This window comes from Leptodactylus fuscus, chromosome 9, assembly GCF_031893055.1.
Source record: "Leptodactylus fuscus isolate aLepFus1 chromosome 9, aLepFus1.hap2, whole genome shotgun sequence".
Classification (NCBI taxonomy): Eukaryota; Metazoa; Chordata; class Amphibia; order Anura; family Leptodactylidae; genus Leptodactylus; species Leptodactylus fuscus.
This window is the reverse complement of record NC_134273.1, coordinates 1,272,165-1,294,011: the sequence shown is the minus strand read 5'-3', so window position 1 is coordinate 1,294,011 and position 21,847 is coordinate 1,272,165. Positions and strand designations below refer to the sequence as shown.

The 21,847-nt window shown below is 51.7% G+C and overlaps 1 protein-coding gene across 1 annotated transcript in view; it reads right to left on the bottom strand.

Moving 5' to 3' along the window:
• DMAP1 (DNA methyltransferase 1 associated protein 1) overlaps nucleotides 1-17,700 on the bottom strand; it is a 52,112-nt gene extending 34,412 nt beyond the window's left edge. Inside the window, exons 1-7 of the mRNA XM_075286313.1 lie at nucleotides 17,636-17,700; nucleotides 14,291-14,400; nucleotides 13,798-13,889; nucleotides 11,413-11,608; nucleotides 3,600-3,758; nucleotides 2,788-2,955; nucleotides 429-614 (exon numbers count right to left, since the gene is read on the bottom strand). Of these exons, the coding sequence (XP_075142414.1) occupies nucleotides 429-614; nucleotides 2,788-2,955; nucleotides 3,600-3,758; nucleotides 11,413-11,608; nucleotides 13,798-13,889; nucleotides 14,291-14,392 (903 nt within the window). The 5' untranslated portion in view covers nucleotides 14,393-14,400; nucleotides 17,636-17,700. The remainder of the gene's footprint in view (nucleotides 1-428; nucleotides 615-2,787; nucleotides 2,956-3,599; nucleotides 3,759-11,412; nucleotides 11,609-13,797; nucleotides 13,890-14,290; nucleotides 14,401-17,635) is intronic.
• Nucleotides 17,701-21,847: the final 4,147 nt, after the last annotated feature.

Genomic DNA, 21,847 nt, shown 5'->3' with positions numbered 1-21,847 from the left:
CAATAATGGGAGGGGGCTTAGTGGGGGTCCTTGTGAGTGCAGACATGTAACAGCAGGTAGTAGGAGCTCCTATCAATGGGAGGGGGGCCGGGGACCGATAGCCATTTTGTACAGAACCTTTTTGCCCCTTTATGCTTTCCTCGTCTTTCGTGGCGAGTGGACAAGATGGGCGAGTTATATCAGATCGGCAGGGGTCTAACACCCAGGACCCCCACAGATCAGCTGTCACTGTGCCAGATAACATGTAATAAATCCCGGCCCACCCAAGGTGTCTTATAGAGGAAGGGAATCCAGAGATGTAATGCACAAGAACATTTAAAGGAGTTGTGTCCCCCCCCCCCCCCCCCCCAGGCCATTACAATGACGTCACTCTGAAGCAGGCAGCCGCCATGTTTGTCATGTCCACCCCATTGTGAGCGGATTCTTACTGGTTTCTCGGTTTCCTTCTTTTGGGGCAGCTTCTTCTTGGTGGCTTTCCTCTCGGCGCGGCGCAGTTCGGTGGTGGTATCGGCGGCGGTGATGAGTTTCTGGAGGTCTTGAGCTTTCTTCTCTCTTTCCTTCTTCCTACTCTCAATTTTCCGCAGCTCTTGGATGAGATATTCCTCCTCTGACACCTGCAGGAAGAAACCGGAATCAGACGCCTGACAACACTGAGCAAAGGGCCCCACCTAGTGTGCACAGCGTGCATTACACCCTATGAGTGGCAGTGATGGTACGGTCTGGCAGTTATATACATGTACATCACCTGCGGTACTCATCGCCCGGGTATACGCCCCGCAGTCCCTGGGGCCACACCCTGACTGCGCCTATACAAATGTACCAAACTCTCCGCTGTAGGAAGGCATTGATGGGATTTATAAAGATGGATGTAATAGTCTCCGCTCATAGAGGCAGAGTGATAGGGCCACAGCTAAAGACACGGGGCCCCATTACCAACACGGTCTAATGGGAGACTGGCCTTACTGTCCATGTGGCCAATCACAGCACAGCTTTCATACACGGAACTGGCCTGAAGAAATGAAAGCTATGCTCTGATTGGCTAATATGGAGTGAGGCTACGGCCCAACAGCCCTCTGATTACTGAGGTTGTGTCCTATAGATCACCCAGCATGCTCCACCCCAGAATACCCCCCCCCCCCCCCCGAAGGAAGATTACATCATCAGCGCTGCACTACAAATGTCCGCTGCCCACCCTACACGGGCTGCTCCACCCCCCACTGCCCTCCCTACACGGGCTGCCCCACTGCCCTCCCTACACGGGCTGCCCCACGCCCCACTACCCTCCGTACACGGTCCGCCCCACTGCCCTCCCTACACGGGCTGCCCCACCCCCCACTGCTCTCCCTACACGGGCCGCTCCACGCCCCACTACCCTCCGTACACGGTCCGCCCCACCCCCCACTGCCCTCCCTACACGGGCCGCTCCACGCCCCACTACCCTCCGTACATGGTCCGCCCCACTGCCCTCCCTACACGGGCTGCCCCACGCCCCACTACCCTCCGTACACGGTCCGCCCCACTACCCTCCGTACACGGGCTGCCCCACCCCCCACTGCCCTCCCTACACGGGCCGCTCCACGCCCCACTACCCTCCGTACACGGGCTGCCCCACCCCCCACTGCCCTCCCTACACGGGCTGCCCCACCCCCCACTGCCCTCCCTACACGGGCCGCTCCACGCCCCACTACCCTCCGTACACGGTCCGCCCCACTGCCCTCCCTACACGGGCCGCTCCACGCCCCACTACCCTCCGTACACGGGCTGCCCCACCCCCCACTGCCCTCCCTACACGGGCTGCCCCACCCCCCACTGCCCTCCCTACACGGGCTGCCCCACCCCCCACTGCCCTCCCTACACGGGCTGCCCCACGCCCCACTACCCTCCGTACACAGTCCGCCCCACTGCCCTCCCTACACGGGCCGCCCCACGCCCCACTGCCCTCCCTACACGGGCCGCCCCACTGCCCTCCCTACACGGGCCGCTCCACCCCCCCACCGCCCTCCCTACACGGGCTGCCCCACCCCCCACTGCCCTCCCTACACGGGCCGCCCCATGCCCTCCCTACACGGGCTGCCCCACCCCCCACTGCCCTCCCTACTCGGGCCGCCTCAACCCCACTGCCCTCCCTACACGGGCTGCCCCACCCCCCACTGCCCTCCCTACACGGGCTGCCCCACGCCCCACTGCCCTCCCTACACGGGCTGCCCCACGCCCCACTGCCCTCCCTACACGGGCTGCCCCACTGCCCTCCCTACACAGGCTGCCCCACCCCCCACTGCCCTCCCTACACGGGCTGCCCCACCCCCCACAGATCGCCTCAAACCAATGCCCCCCCACCCCTGGCTGCCCTCCCTACAGGGGTCGTGTAAAGCCCCCGCCCCAGCTGCCCTCCCTACACAGATTATCTTTGCGGGCCAGGAAGGAACAAACCGTAAAATAAGTAGCAGAAAACCAGCGGGAGTCGACTGACTTCAATCCTAGGAGTGGAGACCCCGAGGGCAAAGCAAGTAACTACAATAAAAGGGAGACGAGCGCAACGTCCCCGCTCCGCAGCCTCCCTCCAGCTGTACAGGAGCTGCACCAAAGCGCTGAACATAGAAGGGGCGCAGCCTGACCCCTAACTCCAGACATGGGGTCAGGAGGAAACTAGAGGTCAAGGAAAAGTCTTCTTAGATCCCAACACTAAAAGCGAAGACGTGGGCCTGGCGGGGGTCATCCTCTGTACAGCATGGAAGGATGAGGGGTGAGGATGGAAGGTGCCCACTGGCTGGGAGAATTGGGGCTCACCTGCTCCGGGGTCCGGTTATAAAGCCGCTCCAGCTGCTCCTTTCTCCGTCTCTCATGAGCGGCATCAAACACGGGGATCTTCAGGTCGGTTCCAGGCGTGGCGCGGATGTTTGCCAGCTTGGCGCAGATGGCGTAGTAGCGATCCTTCAGATCCTCTGTGGACCTTTTCTGTGAGGAGAAAGAACAACATTAAAGGGGAGCTCCACTCAAAGCCGGGGGAGGACCCAGAGGGAACACAAAGCAGTAGACCCAAGAAGATGCACCAAACCCTCCCTGTGACCCGGAGGGGGGAGGGGCCGACAGATTAACCACGTCAGCTCTGGGGCAGAGATTTGCCGTTTTGGCTGATGCTACACATGGCGCCATTGAGAGAAGTTTTGTGCCGCCATCACTTTGTAGAGTTTGACCTGGTGACTCCAGCGAGTGGGGGGGTAATGTACGGTCCCCGGCCTCTCCACCCCCCATGTGTCCTTACAGGGGTCTCTCAGCGGTCACATGTGGCAGGCCACGTCCCCCAGGTAAGCCCGGCTGGGGCACTACATGTCCTATAGGGGTCTATACGTGACCGCCCAGGCTCAGCAGAATCCATTATACACATGTGACCACGGTTCATGTCTAGACAGCAGAAACCTGATGGATACAACTAAGATATAACAGACATGGGGGGCCGGGGGTAATAAGACTGGCGCCCCATCATGTCTGTCTGTCACTGGATGTGATAATAACCACGTGATGGAAGAACTCCTCACCTAGGAGAGAACAGACAATGCGGAGTGGCAGTGTATGGGTATACCGCCATCAGCAGCCCCTACCTTATACTGCTGGTGGTCGTAGCGATCATGAATGACAATGAAGCGCAGATCAAAGCGCCGACAGAGGTCAAACAGGTGGTCGGTCTCGGCCTTGGTCCAGCCGTCGTCATGCAGATACATCTGGTATTCCTGCTCGGAGTATACCGGGACCTGCACCGTCTGGGAAGAGATGGACGTCAGATATGGACCCTGTATACACATGGCCGCTATAGTAAGTGCCCCCGCCCTAACCCCCTATGTAAAGTGATGAGCAGACAAGTCCGGGCCCCCCCCCGGGTACATCCATATTCAGAGGCGGCAGCTGGGACGGTTCCACTTGCAGCCGCAATCCTCTGAGCTGGAAAATGTGCCGAAACAGGTTGTTCCATCCCCATGAGGAGGTAAAGATTACAGAGGGGAGGTGTGTGTGTGTGGGGGGGGGTCTGGCACAGTATGGCGGCCGCCTCATCCCTGTCACACAGCAGCAGCAAGAAAGCAGCGGGAAGACTCAGTACTGCCCCCCGGGACAGCGGCACAACATACCGCCATCACTGCCCACCCCTATACAATGGACAACTGCAAGCATAGAAATGGTGAATGTACACTGCTATATACCACACTGCCTATAGTATACACTATATACCACACTGCCTATAGTATACACTATATACCACACTGCCTGTATAGTACAGTATACACTATATACCACACTGCCTGTAGTATACACTATATACCACACTGCCTATAGTATACACTATATACCACACTGCCTGTATAGTACAGTATACACTATATACCACACTGCCTGTATAGTACAGTATACACTATATACCACACTGCCTATAGTATACACTATATACCACACTGCCTATAGTATACACTATATACCACACTGCCTATAGTATACACTATATACCACACTGCCTATAGTATACACTATATACCACACTGCCTGTATAGTACAGTATACACTATATACCACACTGCCTGTATAGTACAGTATACACTATATACCACACTGCCTATAGTATACACTATATACCACACTGCCTATAGTATACACTATATACCACACTACCTGTACAGTACAGTATACACTATATACCACACTGCCTGTACAGTATACACTATATACCACACTGCCTGTACAGTACAGTATACACTATATACCACACTGCCTACAGTATACACTATATACCACACTGCCTACAGTATACACTATATACCACACTGCCTACAGTATACACTATATACCACACTGCCTACAGTATACACTATACCACACTGCCTATAGTATACACTATACCACACTGCCTATAGTATACACTATACCACACTGCCTATAGTATACACTATATACCACACTGCCTGTATAGTACAGTATACACTATATACCACACTGCCTGTATAGTACAGTATACACTATACCACACTGCCTATAGTATACACTATACCACACTGCCTATAGTATACACTATACCACACTGCCTATAGTATACACTATATACCACACTGCCTATAGTATACACTATATACCACACTGCCTATAGTATACACTATATACCACACTACCTATAGTATACACTATATACCACACTGCCTGTATAGTACAGTATACACTATATACCACACTGCCTATAGTATACACTATATACCACACTGCCTATAGTATACACTATATACCACACTACCTGTACAGTACAGTATACACTATATACCACACTGCCTGTACAGTACAGTATACACTATATACCACACTGCCTGTACAGTACAGTATACACTATATACCACACTGCCTATAGTATACACTATATACCACACTGCCTATAGTATACACTATATACCACACTGCCTATAGTATACACTATATACCACACTGCCTATAGTATACACTATATACCACACTACCTATAGTATACACTATATACCACACTGCCTATAGTATACACTATATACCACACTGCCTATAGTATACACTATATACCACACTGCCTATAGTATACACTATATACCACACTGCCTACAGTATACACTATATACCACACTGCCTACAGTATACACTATATACCACACTGCCTATAGTATACACTATATACCACACTGCCTACAGTATACACTATATACCACACTGCCTACAGTATACACTATATACCACACTACCTATAGTATACACTATATACCACACTGCCTATAGTATACACTATACCACACTGCCTATAGTATACACTATACACACTGCCTATAGTATACACTATACCACACTGCCTATAGTATACACTATATACCACACTGCCTATAGTATACACTATATACCACACTGCCTATAGTATACACTATATACCACACTACCTATAGTATAACACTATATACCACACTGCCTATAGTATACACTATATACCACACTGCCTGTATAGTACAGTATACACTATACACCACACTGCCTATAGTATACACTATATACCACACTGCCTATAGTATACACTATATACCACACTGCCTGTATAGTACAGTATACACTATATACCACACTGCCTATAGTATACACTATATACCACACTGCCTATAATATACACTATATACCACACTGCCTATAGTATACACTATATACCACACTACCTATAGTATACACTATATACCACACTGCCTGTATAGTACAGTATACACTATATACCACACTGCCTATAGTATACACTATACACCACACTGCCTATAGTATACACTATATACCACACTACCTGTATAGTACAGTATACACTATATACCACACTGCCTATAGTATACACTATATACCACACTGCCTATAGTATACACTATATACCACACTGCCTATAATATACACTATATACCACACTGCCTATAGTATACACTATATACCACACTACCTATAGTATACACTATATACCACACTGCCTATAGTATACACTATATACCACACTACCTATAGTATACACTATATACCACACTGCCTGTATAGTACAGTATACACTATATACCACACTGCCTGTATAGTACAGTATACACTATATACCACACTGCCTATAGTATACACTATATACCACACTGCCTATAGTATACACTATATACCACACTGCCTATAGTATACACTATATACCACACTACCTGTACAGTATTACACATGTAGTAGTCTACATATATTATGTACATCCTATAATGACCTATACCCCTATACACCCCTATACATGTCACACCTCCATCGTATATATTACACCCCACACATAAGGTTAGTGAGAGATGTCGGGATCCTGCACCGGGAAAAGAGAAGAAACTCCCCCAAATAAAGCGTCCAGTACCCCGCAGTGACCCCGCAGCGATCAGGGTGCTAGTCCTCAGACTGTGTGTCCAGAGGTCCTGAAGGGTACGGACCCAGGCAATTCCCACCATCACCAGCTTATACAACACAGGGCGGTATATGCAGTGAAGGAGATAAGTATGTGACCCCCTGCTGAATTGTAACTTCGCCCTCTGACAAAGACAGTCTATATACTAACAGTGAGAGAGAGAATAGCAAAACTGACATCCAGAGATCCCATTGTATTGTATAAATGTATTTCATTCTGCAGAGAGAAATAAGTATGTGACCCCTCTGACAAACCAGACGTAATACTTGGCAGTGGGGTCGGGGTTCTTTGGTCATGGGCAGCCTTTCTCTTCCTCCAAACACGGCGAGCTGAGTGAACGCCATAGAGCGCAGGATTTGTCTCCTCGGAGCACAGACCTTCTCCCGATCAGACGGGCCGGCACATGGGGCTTCCTGACCAGGGAGGCCATGCGGCACTGCTGGATTTTAATGTGTTCCCAATGGTTTCCTTGGTGACTGGTCCAAGCTGCCCCTGTGTAGTTTAGGCTGACCTCTCACCTTCCTCAGGATCAAGGAGAACCCACCAGGTGAGATGTTACAGGAGCCCCAGATCAATGATGATTGACAGTCATGACATGTACAATATGAGCCTGAAGCTGGGACTGGTATCACATCTGTGCAGAACATCTTGTTCTAGTCCCAAAGACACCTCATGTGACCACCGGCCTCACCGGCCACAGACCTGTAGCCCTGACATCCCACCTGATGAAGGTCCTAGAGAGACTGGTCCTGACACACCTACGCCCCCTAGTGAGCTCCGCTCTGCACCCCCACCAGTTTGCCTATCGGCCGGGCATTGGGGTAGATGCCGCCATCATCCACCTTCTTCATAGAGCTCTCTCTCACCTGGAGAAACCCGGGAACACTGTGAGAATAATGTCCTGTGATATCTCCGGAGGTTTTACCACCATCAGCCAGGACTACTGAGGGAGAAGCTGCACCTTGGTGGAGGGACCATCACCGGTCCTACTGGATCCTGGACTACCTGACACCCGCCCTCAGTATGTGAGAGCCCGGGACTACTGAGGGAGAAGCTGGACCTTGGTGGAGGGACCATCACCTGTCCTACTGGATCCTAGACTAGCTGACACCCCGCCCTCAGTATGTGAGAGCCCGGGACTACTGAGGGAGAAGCTGGACCTTGGTGGAGGGACCATCACCTGTCCTACTGGTCCTAGATTACCTGACACCCCGCCCTCAGTATGTGAGAGCCCAGGACTACTGAGGGAGAAGCTGGACCTTGGTGGAGGGACCATCACCTGTCCTACTGGATCCAGGACTACCTGACACCCCGCCCTCAGTATGTGAGAGCCCGGGACTACTGAGGGAGAAGCTGGACCTTGGTGGAGGGACCATCACCTGTCCTACTGGATCCTAGACTACCTGACACCCGGCCCTCAGTATGTGAGAGCCCGGGACTACTGAGGGAGAAGCTGGACCTTGGTGGAGGGACCATCACCTGTCCTACTGGATCCAGGACTACCTGACACCCCGCCCCCAGTATGTGAGAGCCCAGGACTACTGAGGGAGAAGCTGGACCTTGGTGGAGGGACCATCACCTGTCCTACTGGATCCTAGACTACCTGACACCCCGCCCTCAGTATGTGAGAGCCCGGGACTACTGAGGGAGAAGCTGGACCTTGGTGGAGGGACCATCACCTGTCCTACTGGATCCAGGACTACCTGACACCCCGCCCTCAGTATGTGAGAGCCCGGGACTACTGAGGGAGAAGCTGCACCTTGGTGGAGGGACCATCACCTGTCCTACTGGATCCTAGACTAGCTGACACCCCGCCCTCAGTATGTGAGAGCCCAGGACTACTGAGGGAAAAGCTGGACCTTGGTGGAGGGACCATCACCTGTCCTACTGGATCCTAGACTACCTGACACCCCGCCCTCAGTATGTGAGAGCCCGGGACTACTGAGGGAGAAGCTGGACCTTGGTGGAGGGACCATCACCGGTCCTACTGGATCCTAGACTACCTGACACCCCGCCCTCAGTATGTGAGAGCCCGGGACTACTGAGGGAGAAGCTGGACCTTGGTGGAGGGACCATCACCGGTCCTACTGGATCCTAGACTACCTGACACCCCGCCCTCAGTATGTGAGAGCCCAGGACTACTGAGGGAGAAGCTGCACCTTGGTGGAGGGACCATCACCGGTCCTACTGGATCCAGGACTACCTGACACCCCCGCCCTCAGTATGTGAGAGCCCGGGACTACTGAGGGAGAAGCTGGACCTTGGTGGAGGGACCATCACCTGTCCCTACTGGATCCTAGACTACCTGACACCCCGCCCTCAGTATGTGAGAGCCCGGGACTACTGAGGGAGAAGCTGGACCTTGGTGGAGGGACCATCACCTGTCCTACTGGATCCTAGACTACCTGACACCCCGCCCTCAGTATGTGAGAGCCCAGGACTACTGAGGGAGAAGCTGGACCTTGGTGGAGGGACCATCACTGGTCCCACTGGATCCTGGACTACCTGACACCCCGCCCTCAGTATGTGAGAGCCCAGGACTACTGAGGGAGAAGCTGGACCTTGGTGGAGGGACCATCACCTGTCCTACTGGTCCTAGACTACCTGACACCCCGCCCTCAGTATGTGAGAGCCCGGGACTGTGTGTCTGACACTGTGATCTGTAGTACGGGGGCACCACAAGCTCCAGCTCTCGCCCCTGCTCACACTGTACACAGCTGACTTTAGGTGCAACTCCTCCAGCTGTTACTTACAGAAGTCCTCCGATGTCTCTGTAATAGTGGCCTCACCACAGACGGGGGCGACAGCGAGTACAGAGACTTATACCGGGACTGTGTGGACTGGTGTCAGCGGAGCCACCTCAGGATTAATGCCGGGAAGACCAAGGAGATGGTGGAGGACTTTAGTAAGCGGAGGAGCGCCCCGAATCTGGTGGAGGTCCAGGGGACGGGCAGTGAGATAGTCAGGACCTATAAGTACCGGGGTGCGCTCCCCAATAATAAGCTGGACCGGGCCGATCACCTGGAGGCGCTGCACAGTAAGGGCCACAGCAGACTCTACCTGCTCAGGAGGCCGAGGGGCTGCGGGGTCCAGGGGCCACTTCTTAGGGCCTGTGGGGTCCAGGGGCCACTTCTTAGGGCCTTTGGGATCCAGGGGCCACTTCTTAGGGCTTTTCCATCTTCTCCGGAGTGGCCTGCGGGGGGGCGCTGTATACCAGCCAGGAATAGGAATAGACTTGTCAGGCTGGTTAGAAGGGCCGGCTCTGTCCTGGGGGGCCCCCTGGGCCCAGTACAGGTGGGGGGGTGACAGAAGGACACTGTTTGTGGTGAGCTCCATGGTGGAGAACATCTCCTACCCCATGTATGAGACGTGATAGCACCGGGCAATCCTGTCAGTGACCGACTGCTGCACCCCAAGTGTGAGAAGGAGCTATCGGGGATCCCCCCCGCGGTCAGGCTGTATAATCTACACCAGGCCGAGCGCAGACACTCCGCACACAGGACTACATGCTCCGGAGTCTTCTCTTCTTAGTTGCTCTGACTCCCGGGATCTTCTATCTGCTCTGAGCTTGTCTGTCCTGTAATCTATCACTGTATTATCTGTAACACTGAGGATCCTCAGGGTGGGACTAGTACAGGACTATCTTATCTTATCTTGTATTTCTTCCATGTTCTTCTCCTTCTCAGCCAGCATAGTCTTACTTCCAGCCTTGTGCAGGCCGTTGATCTTATCCCTGACATGCTTAGAAAGCTCTTTGGCCTCGGCCATGTTGTAGAGGTTGGAGTCTGACTGATTCATGGAGTCTGTGGACAATATAAGACCGGAGCGTCTGACTAGTCTGTAGGAGCCAGAACTCTTAATGCTTGGTAGGGGGTCACATACTTATTTCTCTCTACATTATACATTTATAACATTTATACAATGGAATTTTCTGGATTTGATTTTTGATATTTTCTCTCTCACTGTAAAAATGAACTGACCCTTAAAATACTGCCCATGTCAGAGGAGGAACTTACAGAATCAGCGAGGGGTCAATTATTTCCTTCCCAGTATGATTGATGTGTACGTATAGAGGGAGGAGCGCAGCGGCACTCACCATCCCCTAAGCATGTGACATACCCAGCTCTGCTACACCAGGAACAACAACTATTCCTACACACGTGATACAGGCTCAGCTCTACCAAAGTGTCCCAAAGCTGCAAACAGTCCTGCTGTAACCTTCTCCGTGTACACAGCTCCTATACAGACCTGCACTCCCCATGGATACAGACAAGCCCCCCGCAGAGTATCCCGGCCGTCTAATCTAACCCACTGCGCTCAGAGGTCTACTGTGCAAAAAGACGCCCTCAGGTTACCCCAAGCTCATCTCATCGAGTCCCCGACCATCAAAACTGACTAGTCATAGGAAAAAGACATCAAGATAGAATCCAGATATACAAGGATGATATTGGGGCAGGAGAGAAGGGTTCACATACTTTATTAAACCTGGCAAAAGGGTAGTCCTTCCCCTCCTCTGACGCTCGTCTCCAGTGGTAGAATATGGCACCATCCTTTCTGGCCGGGTTAGTAAAGGGCATCCATTTCCACGGCCGCACTTTCTTACAGCCCAATTTTGCTTTGACTGTTCGGTAACCCTGCGTAGTGTCACTAGGAAGTAACGGAGGCGCGTCCCTGCGGAGAGGAGGAGAAGGGTAAGGACGTGTTCACATCAGGAGAAATCAGCTGCCTGACCCTAAGTTACATCCTGTATTATACTCCAGAGCTGCGCTCACTATTCTGCTGGTACAGTCACTGTATACATACATTACATTACTTATCCTGTATTATACTGCAGAGCTGCGCTCACTATTCTGCTGGTGCAGTCACTGTGTACATACATTACATTACTTATCCTGTATTATACTCCAGAGCTGCGCTCACTATTCTGCTGGTACAGTCACTGTATACATACATTACATTACTTATCCTGTATTATACTCCAGAGCTGCGCTCACTATTCTGCTGGTGCAGTCACTGTGCACATACATTACATTACTTATCCTGTATTATAGTCCAGAGCTGCGCTCACTATTCTGCTGGTACAGTCACTGTGTACATACATTACATTACTTATCCTGTATTATACTCCAGAGCTGCACTCACTATTCTGCTGGTACAGTCACTGTGTACATACATTACATTACTTATCCTGTATTATACTCCAGAGCTGCGCTCACTATTCTGCAGTCACTGTGTACATACATTACATTACTTATCCTGTATTATACTCCAGAGCTGCGCTCACTATTCTGCTGGTGCAGTCACTGTGTACATACATTACATTACTTATCCTGTATTATACTCCAGAGCTGCACTCACTATTCTGCTGGTACAGTCACTGTGTACATACATTACATTACTTATCCTGTATTATACTCCAGAGCTGCGCTATCTGCTGGTACAGTCACTGTATACATACATTACATTACTTATCCTGTATTATACTCCAGAGCTGCGCTCACTATTCTGCTGGTGCAGTCACTGTGTACATACATTACTTATCCTGTATTATACTCCAGAGCTGCGCTCACTATTCTGCTGGTGCAGTCACTGTGTACATACATTACTTATCCTGTATTATACTCCAGAGCTGCGCTCACTATTCTGCTGGTGCAGTCACTGTGTACATACATTACATTACTTATCCTGTATTATACTCCAGAGCTGCGCTCACTATTCTGCTGGTGCAGTCACTGTGTACATACATTACTTATCCTGTATTATACTCCAGAGCTGCGCTCACTATTCTGCTGGTACAGTCACTGTGTACATACATTACATTACTTATCCTGTATTATACTCCAGAGCTGTGCTCACTATTCTGCTGGTACAGTCACTGTGTACATACATTACATTACTTATCCTGTATTATACTCCAGAGCTGCGCTCACTATTCTGCTGGTGCAGTCACTGTGTACATACATTACTTATCCTGTATTATACTCCAGAGCTGCGCTCACTATTCTGATGGTACAGTCACTGTGTACATACATTACATTACTTATCCTGTATTATACTCCAGAGCTGCGCTCACTATTCTGCTGGTGCAGTCACTGTGTACATACATTACATTACTTATCCTGTATTATACTCCAGAGCTGCGCTCACTATTCTGCTGGTGCAGTCACTGTGTACATATATTACATTACTTATCCTGTATTATACTCCAGAGCTGCGCTCACTATTCTGCTGGTGCAGTCACTGTGTACATACATTACATTACTTATCCTGTATTATACTCCAGAGCTGCGCTCACTATTCTGCTGGTGCAGTCACTGTGTACATTACATTACTTATCCTGTATTATACTCCAGAGCTGCGCTCACTATTCTGCTGGTACAGTCACGGTGTACATACATTACATTACTTATCCTGTATTATACTCCAGAGCTGCGCTCACTATTCTGCTGGTGCAGTCACTGTGTACATACATTACATTACTTATCCTGTATTATACTCCAGAGCTGCGCTCACTATTCTGCTGGTGCAGTCACTGTGTACATACATTACATTACTTATCCTGTATTATACTCCAGAGCTGCGCTCGCTATTCTGCAGCCCCCTGCACTCTCTGCTTTTGCACCCCTCCTTGTCTATGCTGATTGGTGCTGTCTCTGCACAGGCTTGCTGATGGTTTCCATTATCAGTGAGCAGTTTGGTGACTGTACAGACATGTAACGGGTAACAGCGGGAGACGGAGCAGATTTCCATTGGTTGGTGTTGATGATGTCAGCCATGTACAGGACGCAGTTACCATGATGAGTATGACCGGACTGACATGGTTTGCAGTATACAGATCACATGGCGGCGGTGTAACTTACTTTTTGTCGGAGTACAGGAGGGCGTAGACCTCGCGGTGCATTCCCTCCGGCCTCTTGAAGGTCAGAGTCTCAGAAGATTTCTTGGACTTTTTCTGTAAGATGAGGAAACCATGTTAAAGGAGCCCCCCCCCCCTCACATGACTGTATACGGTAGTATAGGAGGGAGACACATTAGAGGAGGGGTATATAGATAATCACATGACGGTATACGGTAGTATAGGAGGGAGAGACATTAGAGGAGGGGTATATAGATAATCACATGACGGTATACGGTAGTATAGGAGGGAGAGACATTAGAGGAGGGGTATATAGATAATCACATGACGGTATACGGTAGTATAGGAGGGAGAGACATTAGAGGAGGGGTATATAGATAATCACATGACGGTATACGGTAATATAGGAGGGAGAGACATTAGAGGAGGGGTATATAGCTATATAATCACCTAGTACAGGAGGATACAGTATATGAGGAGCCGCCATTACTACTCACCTTGTCCGCATTTATAATGTCCTTCTTGCTGATGATTCCGGTGCTCTCGGGCTCTGCACCCCCCAACTCCAAAATATCCCGCACATCAGCGCCGGTCGCCATGATATATCCTGAGAGGAAACGGCAATACTGGAAAAATATACACGGGTACAGACAGAGCCCCCCCCCAGATATACACAGGTACAGACAGAGCCCCCCCAGATATACACAGGTACAGACAGAGCCCCCCCAGATATACACAGGTACAGACAGAGCCCCCCCAGATATACACGGGTACAGACAGGGCCCCCCCAGATATACACGGGAACAGACAGAGCCCCCCCCCCAGATATACACGGGTACAGACAGAGCCCCCCCAGATATACACGGGAACAGACAGAGCCCCCCCCCCCAGATATACACGGGTACAGACAGAGCCCCCCCAGATATACACAGGTACAGACAGAGCCCCCCCAGATATACACAGGTACAGACAGAGCCCCCCCAGATATACACGGGTACAGACAGAGCCCCCCCAGATATACACGGGTACAGACAGAGCCCCCCCAGATATACACGGGTACAGACAGGGCCCCCCCAGATATACACGGGAACAGACAGAGCCCCCCCCCCCAGATATACACGGGAACAGACAGAGCCCCCCCCCCAGATATACACGGGTACAGACAGAGCCCCCCCAGATATACACGGGTACAGACAGAGCCCCCCCCCCCCAGATATACACGGGTACAGACAGAGCCCCCCCAGATATACACGGGTACAGACAGAGCCCCCCCCCCCAGATATACACGGGTACAGACAGAGCCCCCCCCCCCCCAGATATACACAGGTACAGACAGGGCCCCCCCAGATATACACAGGTACAGACAGGGCCCCCCCAGATATACACAGGTACAGACAGGGCCCCCCCAGATATACACAGGTACAGACAGGGCCCCCCCAGATATACACGGGTACAGACAGAGCCCCCCCCCCCCCCCCCAGATATACACAGGTACAGACAGGGCCCCCCCAGATATACACAGGTACAGACAGGGCCCCCCCAGATATACACAGGTACAGACAGGGCCCCCCCAGATATACACAGGTACAGACAGAGCCCCCCCCCCCCAGATATACACAGGTACAGACAGAGCCCCCCCCCCCAGATATACACAGGTACAGACAGAGCCCCCCCCCCCAGATATACACAGGTACAGACAGAGCCCCCCCCCCCAGATATACACAGGTACAGACAGAGCCCCCCCCCCCCCAGATATACACAGGTACAGACAGAGCCCCCCCCCCCCCAGATATACACAGGTACAGACAGGGCCCCCCCAGATATACACAGGGCCCCCCCAGATATACACGGGTACAGACAGAGCCCCCCCCCCCCATATATACACGGGTACAGACAGAGCCCCCCCCCCCCCCGATATACACGGGTACAGACAGAGCCCCCCCCCCCCCCAGATATACACAGGTACAGACAGAGCCCCCCCCCCCAGATATACACAGGTACAGACAGAGCCCCCCCCCCCCCCCCAGATATACACAGGTACAGACAGAGCCCCCCCAGATATACACAGGTACAGACAGAGCCCCCCCAGATATACACAGGTACAGACAGAGCCCCCCCAGATATACACGGGTACAGACAGAGCCCCCCCCCCAGATATACACAGGTACAGACAGAGCCCCCCCAGATATACACAGGTACAGACAGAGCCCCCCCAGATATACACGGGTACAGACAGAGCCCCCCCCCCAGATATACACAGGTACAGACAGAGCCCCCCCAGATATACACAGGTACAGACAGAGCCCCCCCCAGATATACACAGGTACAGACAGAGCCCCCCCCAGATATACACAGGTACAGACAGAGCCCCCCCCAGATATACACAGGTACAGACAGAGCCCCCCCAGATATACACAGGTACAGACAGAGCCCCCCCCAGATATACACAGGTACAGACAGAGCCCCCCCCAGATATACACAGGTACAGACAGGGCCCCCCCAGATATACACAGGTACAGACAGGGCCCCCCCAGATATACACAGGTACAGACAGAGCCCCCCCCAGATATACACAGGTACAGACAGAGCCCCCCCCCAGATATACACAGGTACAGACAGGGCCCCCCCAGATATACACAGGTACAGACAGAGCCCCCCCCAGATATACACGGGTACAGACAGAGCCCCCCCCCCAGATATACACAGGTACAGACAGAGCCCCCCCCCCCAGATATACACGGGTACAGACAGAGCCCCCCCCCCCAGATATACACGGGTACAGACAGAGCCCCCCCCCCCAGATATACACAGGTACAGACAGAGCCCCCCCCAGATATACACAGGTACAGACAGAGCCCCCCCCCAGATATACACAGGTACAGACAGGGCCCCCCCAGATATACACAGGTACAGACAGAGCCCCCCCCAGATATACACGGGTACAGACAGAGCCCCCCCCCCAGATATACACAGGTACAGACAGAGCCCCCCCCCCCAGATATACACAGGTGCAGACAGAGCCCCCCCCAGATATACACGGGTACAGACAGAGCCCCCCCCCCAGATATACACGGGTACAGACAGAGCCCCCCCCCCCCCCCAGATATACACAGGTACAGACAGGGCCCCCCCAGATATACACAGGTACAGACAGAGCCCCCCCAGATATACACGGGTACAGACAGAGCCCCCCCCCCCCCAGATATACACAGGTACAGACAGAGCCCCCCCAGATATACACGGGTACAGACAGAGCCCCCCCAGATATACACGGGTACAGACAGAGCCCCCCCAGATATACACAGGTACAGACAGAGCCCCCCCCCCCAGATATACACGGGTACAGACAGAGCCCCCCCCCCCCAGATATACACAGGTACAGACAGAGCCCCCCCCCCCAGATATACACAGGTACAGACAGAGCCCCCCCCCCCAGATATACACAGGTACAGACAGAGCCCCCCCAGATATACACAGGTACAGACAGAGCCCCCCCAGATATACACAGGTACAGACAGAGCCCCCCCAGATATACACAGGTACAGACAGAGCCCCCCCCCCCCCAGATATACACAGGTACAGACAGAGCCCCCCCAGATATACACAGGTACAGACAGAGCCCCCCCAGATATACACAGGTACAGACAGAGCCCCCCCAGATATACACAGGTACAGACAGAGCCCCCCCAGATATACACAGGTACAGACAGAGCCCCCCCGCTATATATAAATGGTCACAGGCTGAGAGATGCAGCAGGGATATAGTAGCAGTGGAGCTGACCTCTCTCTATATACACGTACAGGACATACAGCCGGTATATACGGGGCTCGGCCTCTCTCACCTTCTCTCCGGGCAGTTACCGGGGATACAGCCGAGACTCCAGCACTGAACAGCCGGCGCCGACTAATGACGTCACAAGATGGCGGCAAAACTGACGGAGAGAAAGACAAAGCCGCCTAGCGAAGACCGAGGGAAGAACAGGAGAGCCCGGGACAGCCTGTCAGAAGCGTCTACAGGCCGGTACATAGAGAGTAGTGACGTCACTGCCCTGTACTCATACATGTATAATACAGTCAGGTGTGTGTATGAGTATATATACAGCAATAGTCTGGCCGCACCTTCTCACTCGCAGAGTTTTCTGTATTTCCATGACTCTGACAATTGTAGATGACACTGAGGTCAGACATGTGGGATTATAGACTCACCAAACAGTGTGACACAGCTATTCTCGCTTCTTTTTGCTTTGATTCCTGCTTTGCACACTCTTGGCATTCTCTTGATGAGCTCCATGAGGTAGTCACCGGGAATGGTTCTCACTCCACAGGTGTGCCCTGTCAGGTGTAATAAGTGGGATTTCTTGCCTTATAAATGGGGTTGGGACCATCAGTTGTGTTGTGCAGAAGTCAGGTACAGGATACACAGCTGATAGTCCGACTGAATAGACTCTTAGAATTTGTATTATGGCAAGAACAAAGCAGCTAAGTAAAGAAAAACAAGTGGCCATCATTATTGCAAGAAAGGAAGGTCAGTCAGTCCGAAAACTTGGGAAAACTTTGAAAGTGTCTCCAAGTGCAGTTACAAAAACCAGCAGAATAGTGAGAGTTACAAAGAAACTGGCTGACATGAGGAAGGAAGATCAAGAGTCACCTCTGCTGCGGAGGATAAGGACCAACCCAGGAAAGAAAGACCAAGAGTCACCTCTGCTGCGGAGGATGAGGACCACCCCAGGAAAGAAAGACCAAGAGTCACCTCTGCTGCGGAGGATGAGGACCACCCCAGGAAAGAAAGACCAAGAGTCACCTCTGCTGCGGAGGATGAGGACCACCCCAGGAAAGAAAGACCAAGAGTCACCTCTGCTGCGGAGGATAAAGACCGCCCCAGGAAAGGAAGACCAAGAGTCACCTCTGCTGCGGAGGATAAAGACCGCCCCAGGAAAGGAAGACCAAGAGTCACCTCTGCTGTGGAGGATGAGGACCGCCCCAGGAAAGAAAGACCAAGAGTCACCTCTGCTGCGGAGGATAAAGACCGCCCCAGGAAAGGAAGACCAAGAGTCACCTCTGTTGCGGAGGATAAAGACCGCCCCAGGAAGGGAAGACCAAGAGTCACCTCTGCTGCGGAGGATAAGTCCATCCGAGTCACCAGCCTCAGAAATCGCAGGTTACCAGCAGCTCAGATTAGAGAGCAGGCAATGCCACACAGAGTTCTAGCAGCAGACACATCTCTACAACAACTGGTAAGAGGAGACTTTGTGCAGCCGCCGCCTTCATGGTAAAATAGCTGCTAGAAAACCACTGCTAAGGACCAGCAACAAGCAGAAGAGACCACAAGGAATGGACATTAGACCAGTGGGAATCTGTGCCAAGGTCTGAGGAGTCCAGATGTGAGGTAGGTCGGGCGGTCAATCGGCTTCCGATACAGCGATGTCTCCATTTTGTTGTCCTGTATCTTGATGACGGCGTCCAGGAAGTTTATTTCAGAGAAGGAGTGATTGAGCGTCAGGTTGGTGGTGGGATGGAACTGGTGGAATTGTACATGGAAGGTTTTCAGCTGTTCCTCAGACCCGGTCCAAATGATCAGGATATAGTCAGTGAAGCGGTAGTAGGCCCGAGGCCTGGTGGTGCAGGTGGAGAGGAAGTCACCCCCAAGCTTGGCCATGAAGAGATTAGCGGACTGTGGCGCCATTCTGCTCCCCATTGCGGTGCCGGTCTGCTGTAGATAGATGCAGTCACCAATGGAGAAGTGATTGTGGGTGCGGAGGAGTTTCACCACCGATTCAGCGTTCACACCTCGCTGTTCCATGAATATCCGGCAGCGTTTACACCGTCCTGGGGTGGGATGTTGGAGTAGAAGGATTCTCCATCCATGGTGGCCATGATGGCTCCATCTGGGAGAGGACCTATAGAGGACAGTATATATAATAGGTCTGTGGTGTCCTGAAGGTCGCTGGCTGTATCCTGCACTAAGGGGTTAAGAGTCCCCTCCCCCATCCAGAGATCTGTCCAGTGAGAGTCCCCACACATGAGATGATTGGTCTCATGGCATCTCACAGAAATCACTGACCCCAGACCCTGAGAACTGATAAGAACCTGGAAGTGTTACATTGTTACTAATAACCCCCCCCCCCCCTGGACTTCTACCCCTATGTGTCCTGTTGTACAGAAATGAGAAAGAAGCCGAGAGCCCCGAAACGTTGTAACCTGTAAGATTGTCAGTATTGGCGACTGTAGAGGGCGCTGTCACCTATAGAGAGTCTATACTACTCTCTAGTGCATGAGCCAGACTACACTGGAGGGGGGAGGGGCTGCACTATGTTGTTAATTGGGTGTAAATCAGTGGCATAACTAGGAGTGGTGGGGCCCTATAGAGAATATCATCGGTTTATCGGTAAGTAAATAGGGCCTATCCAGCCAGTAACGGCCTATTAAACAAAAAAACAAAAACACAGTGTCTGTCGCCGGCCCCTGATGTCCCGGGCCCTGGGGCAGCCGCTACCCCGGTCCTTACAGCCCTGGTGTAAATGGTTTATGTGTTTGTGTGAGGGACATAAATTTTAATTTCTGATAAAAAATCGTTGTAATAGTTTCTACTACATAATACGCGCTGGATATGTGAAATCAATAAAAATGTTGAAATGAAAAAATAGTTGTCCACATCAATGTCACGTCAGATTAGGAAAATGCCAAAATCATAAAAATCTAAAGTGGGAAAAAAAGATTTCCTGCAGCGCTGCGAGTGTGTCAGTGTGACAGCGAAAATTGTAATTTAGCATAACGAAGAATGTGAGATGTCCTGCGCGCGGCGCCGGCGGTATTCTACTAGTCATATATATAATATATAGGAATGGATTTTATCCTTCTGCTCAGCCCATGGCTTAGTAGTTTATGTAATACTCGTATCGGAGGAATACCGCGCAGGAACATTCCAAAACCTCCTGGCGCTCCTCGTCCTGCTACTTCCTGAACTTGGAGGATCCAATGTCTACTGTGGAAAGCGAAACAACCTTCACATTTTCTCCCACAGACTATCGCTCATCTCTATTAGTTACTAAAAAAGTGCAGACTGTATATTACACATCTCATACATGATGTCAGAGATAACACGTGTGCAGTTAGCTCTTGCTTCAGTAGGGGGCAGTACTGGCTGTATATTACACATGTGCTCCAGTAGGGGGCAGTACAGTACAGGCTGTATATTACACGTGTGCTCCAGTAGGGGGCAGTACAGGCTGTATATTACACATGTGCTCCAGTAGGGGGCAGTACAGTACAGGCTGTATATTACAGGTGTGCTCCAGTAGGGGGCAGTACAGTACAGGCTGTATATTACACATGTGCTCCAGTAGGGGGCAGTACTGGCTGTATATTACACGTGTGCTCCAGTAGGGGGCAGTACAGTACAGGCTGTATATTACACATGTGCTCCAGTAGGGGGCAGTACGGTACAGGCTGTATATTACACGTGTGCTCCAGTAGGGGGCAGTACAGTACAGGCTGTATATTACACGTGTGCTCCAGTAGGGGGCAGTACTGGCTGTATATTACAGGTGTGCTCCAGTAGAGGGCAGGGCAGTACAGGCTGTATATTACACATGTGCTCCAGTAGGGGGCAGTACAGTACTGGCTGTATATTACACGTGTGCTCCAGTAGAGGGCAGTACTGGCTGTATATTACACGTGTGCTCCAGTAGGGGGCAGTACAGTACAGGCTGTATATTACACATGTGCTCCAGTAGCGGGCAGTACAGTACAGGCTGTATATTACACATGTGCTCCAGTAGGGGGCAGTACAGTACAGGCTGTATATTACACGTGTGCTCCAGTAGGGGGCAGTACTGGCTGTATATTACACGTGTGCTCCAGTAGGGGGCAGTACAGTACAGGCTGTATATTACAGGTGTGCTCCAGTAGGGGGCAGTACAGTACTGGCTGTATATTACACGTGTGCTCCAGTAGGGGGCAGTACAGTACAGGCTGTATATTACACGTGTGCTCCAGTAGGGGGCAGTACAGTACAGGCTGTATATTACACGTGTGCTCCAGTAGGGGGCAGTACA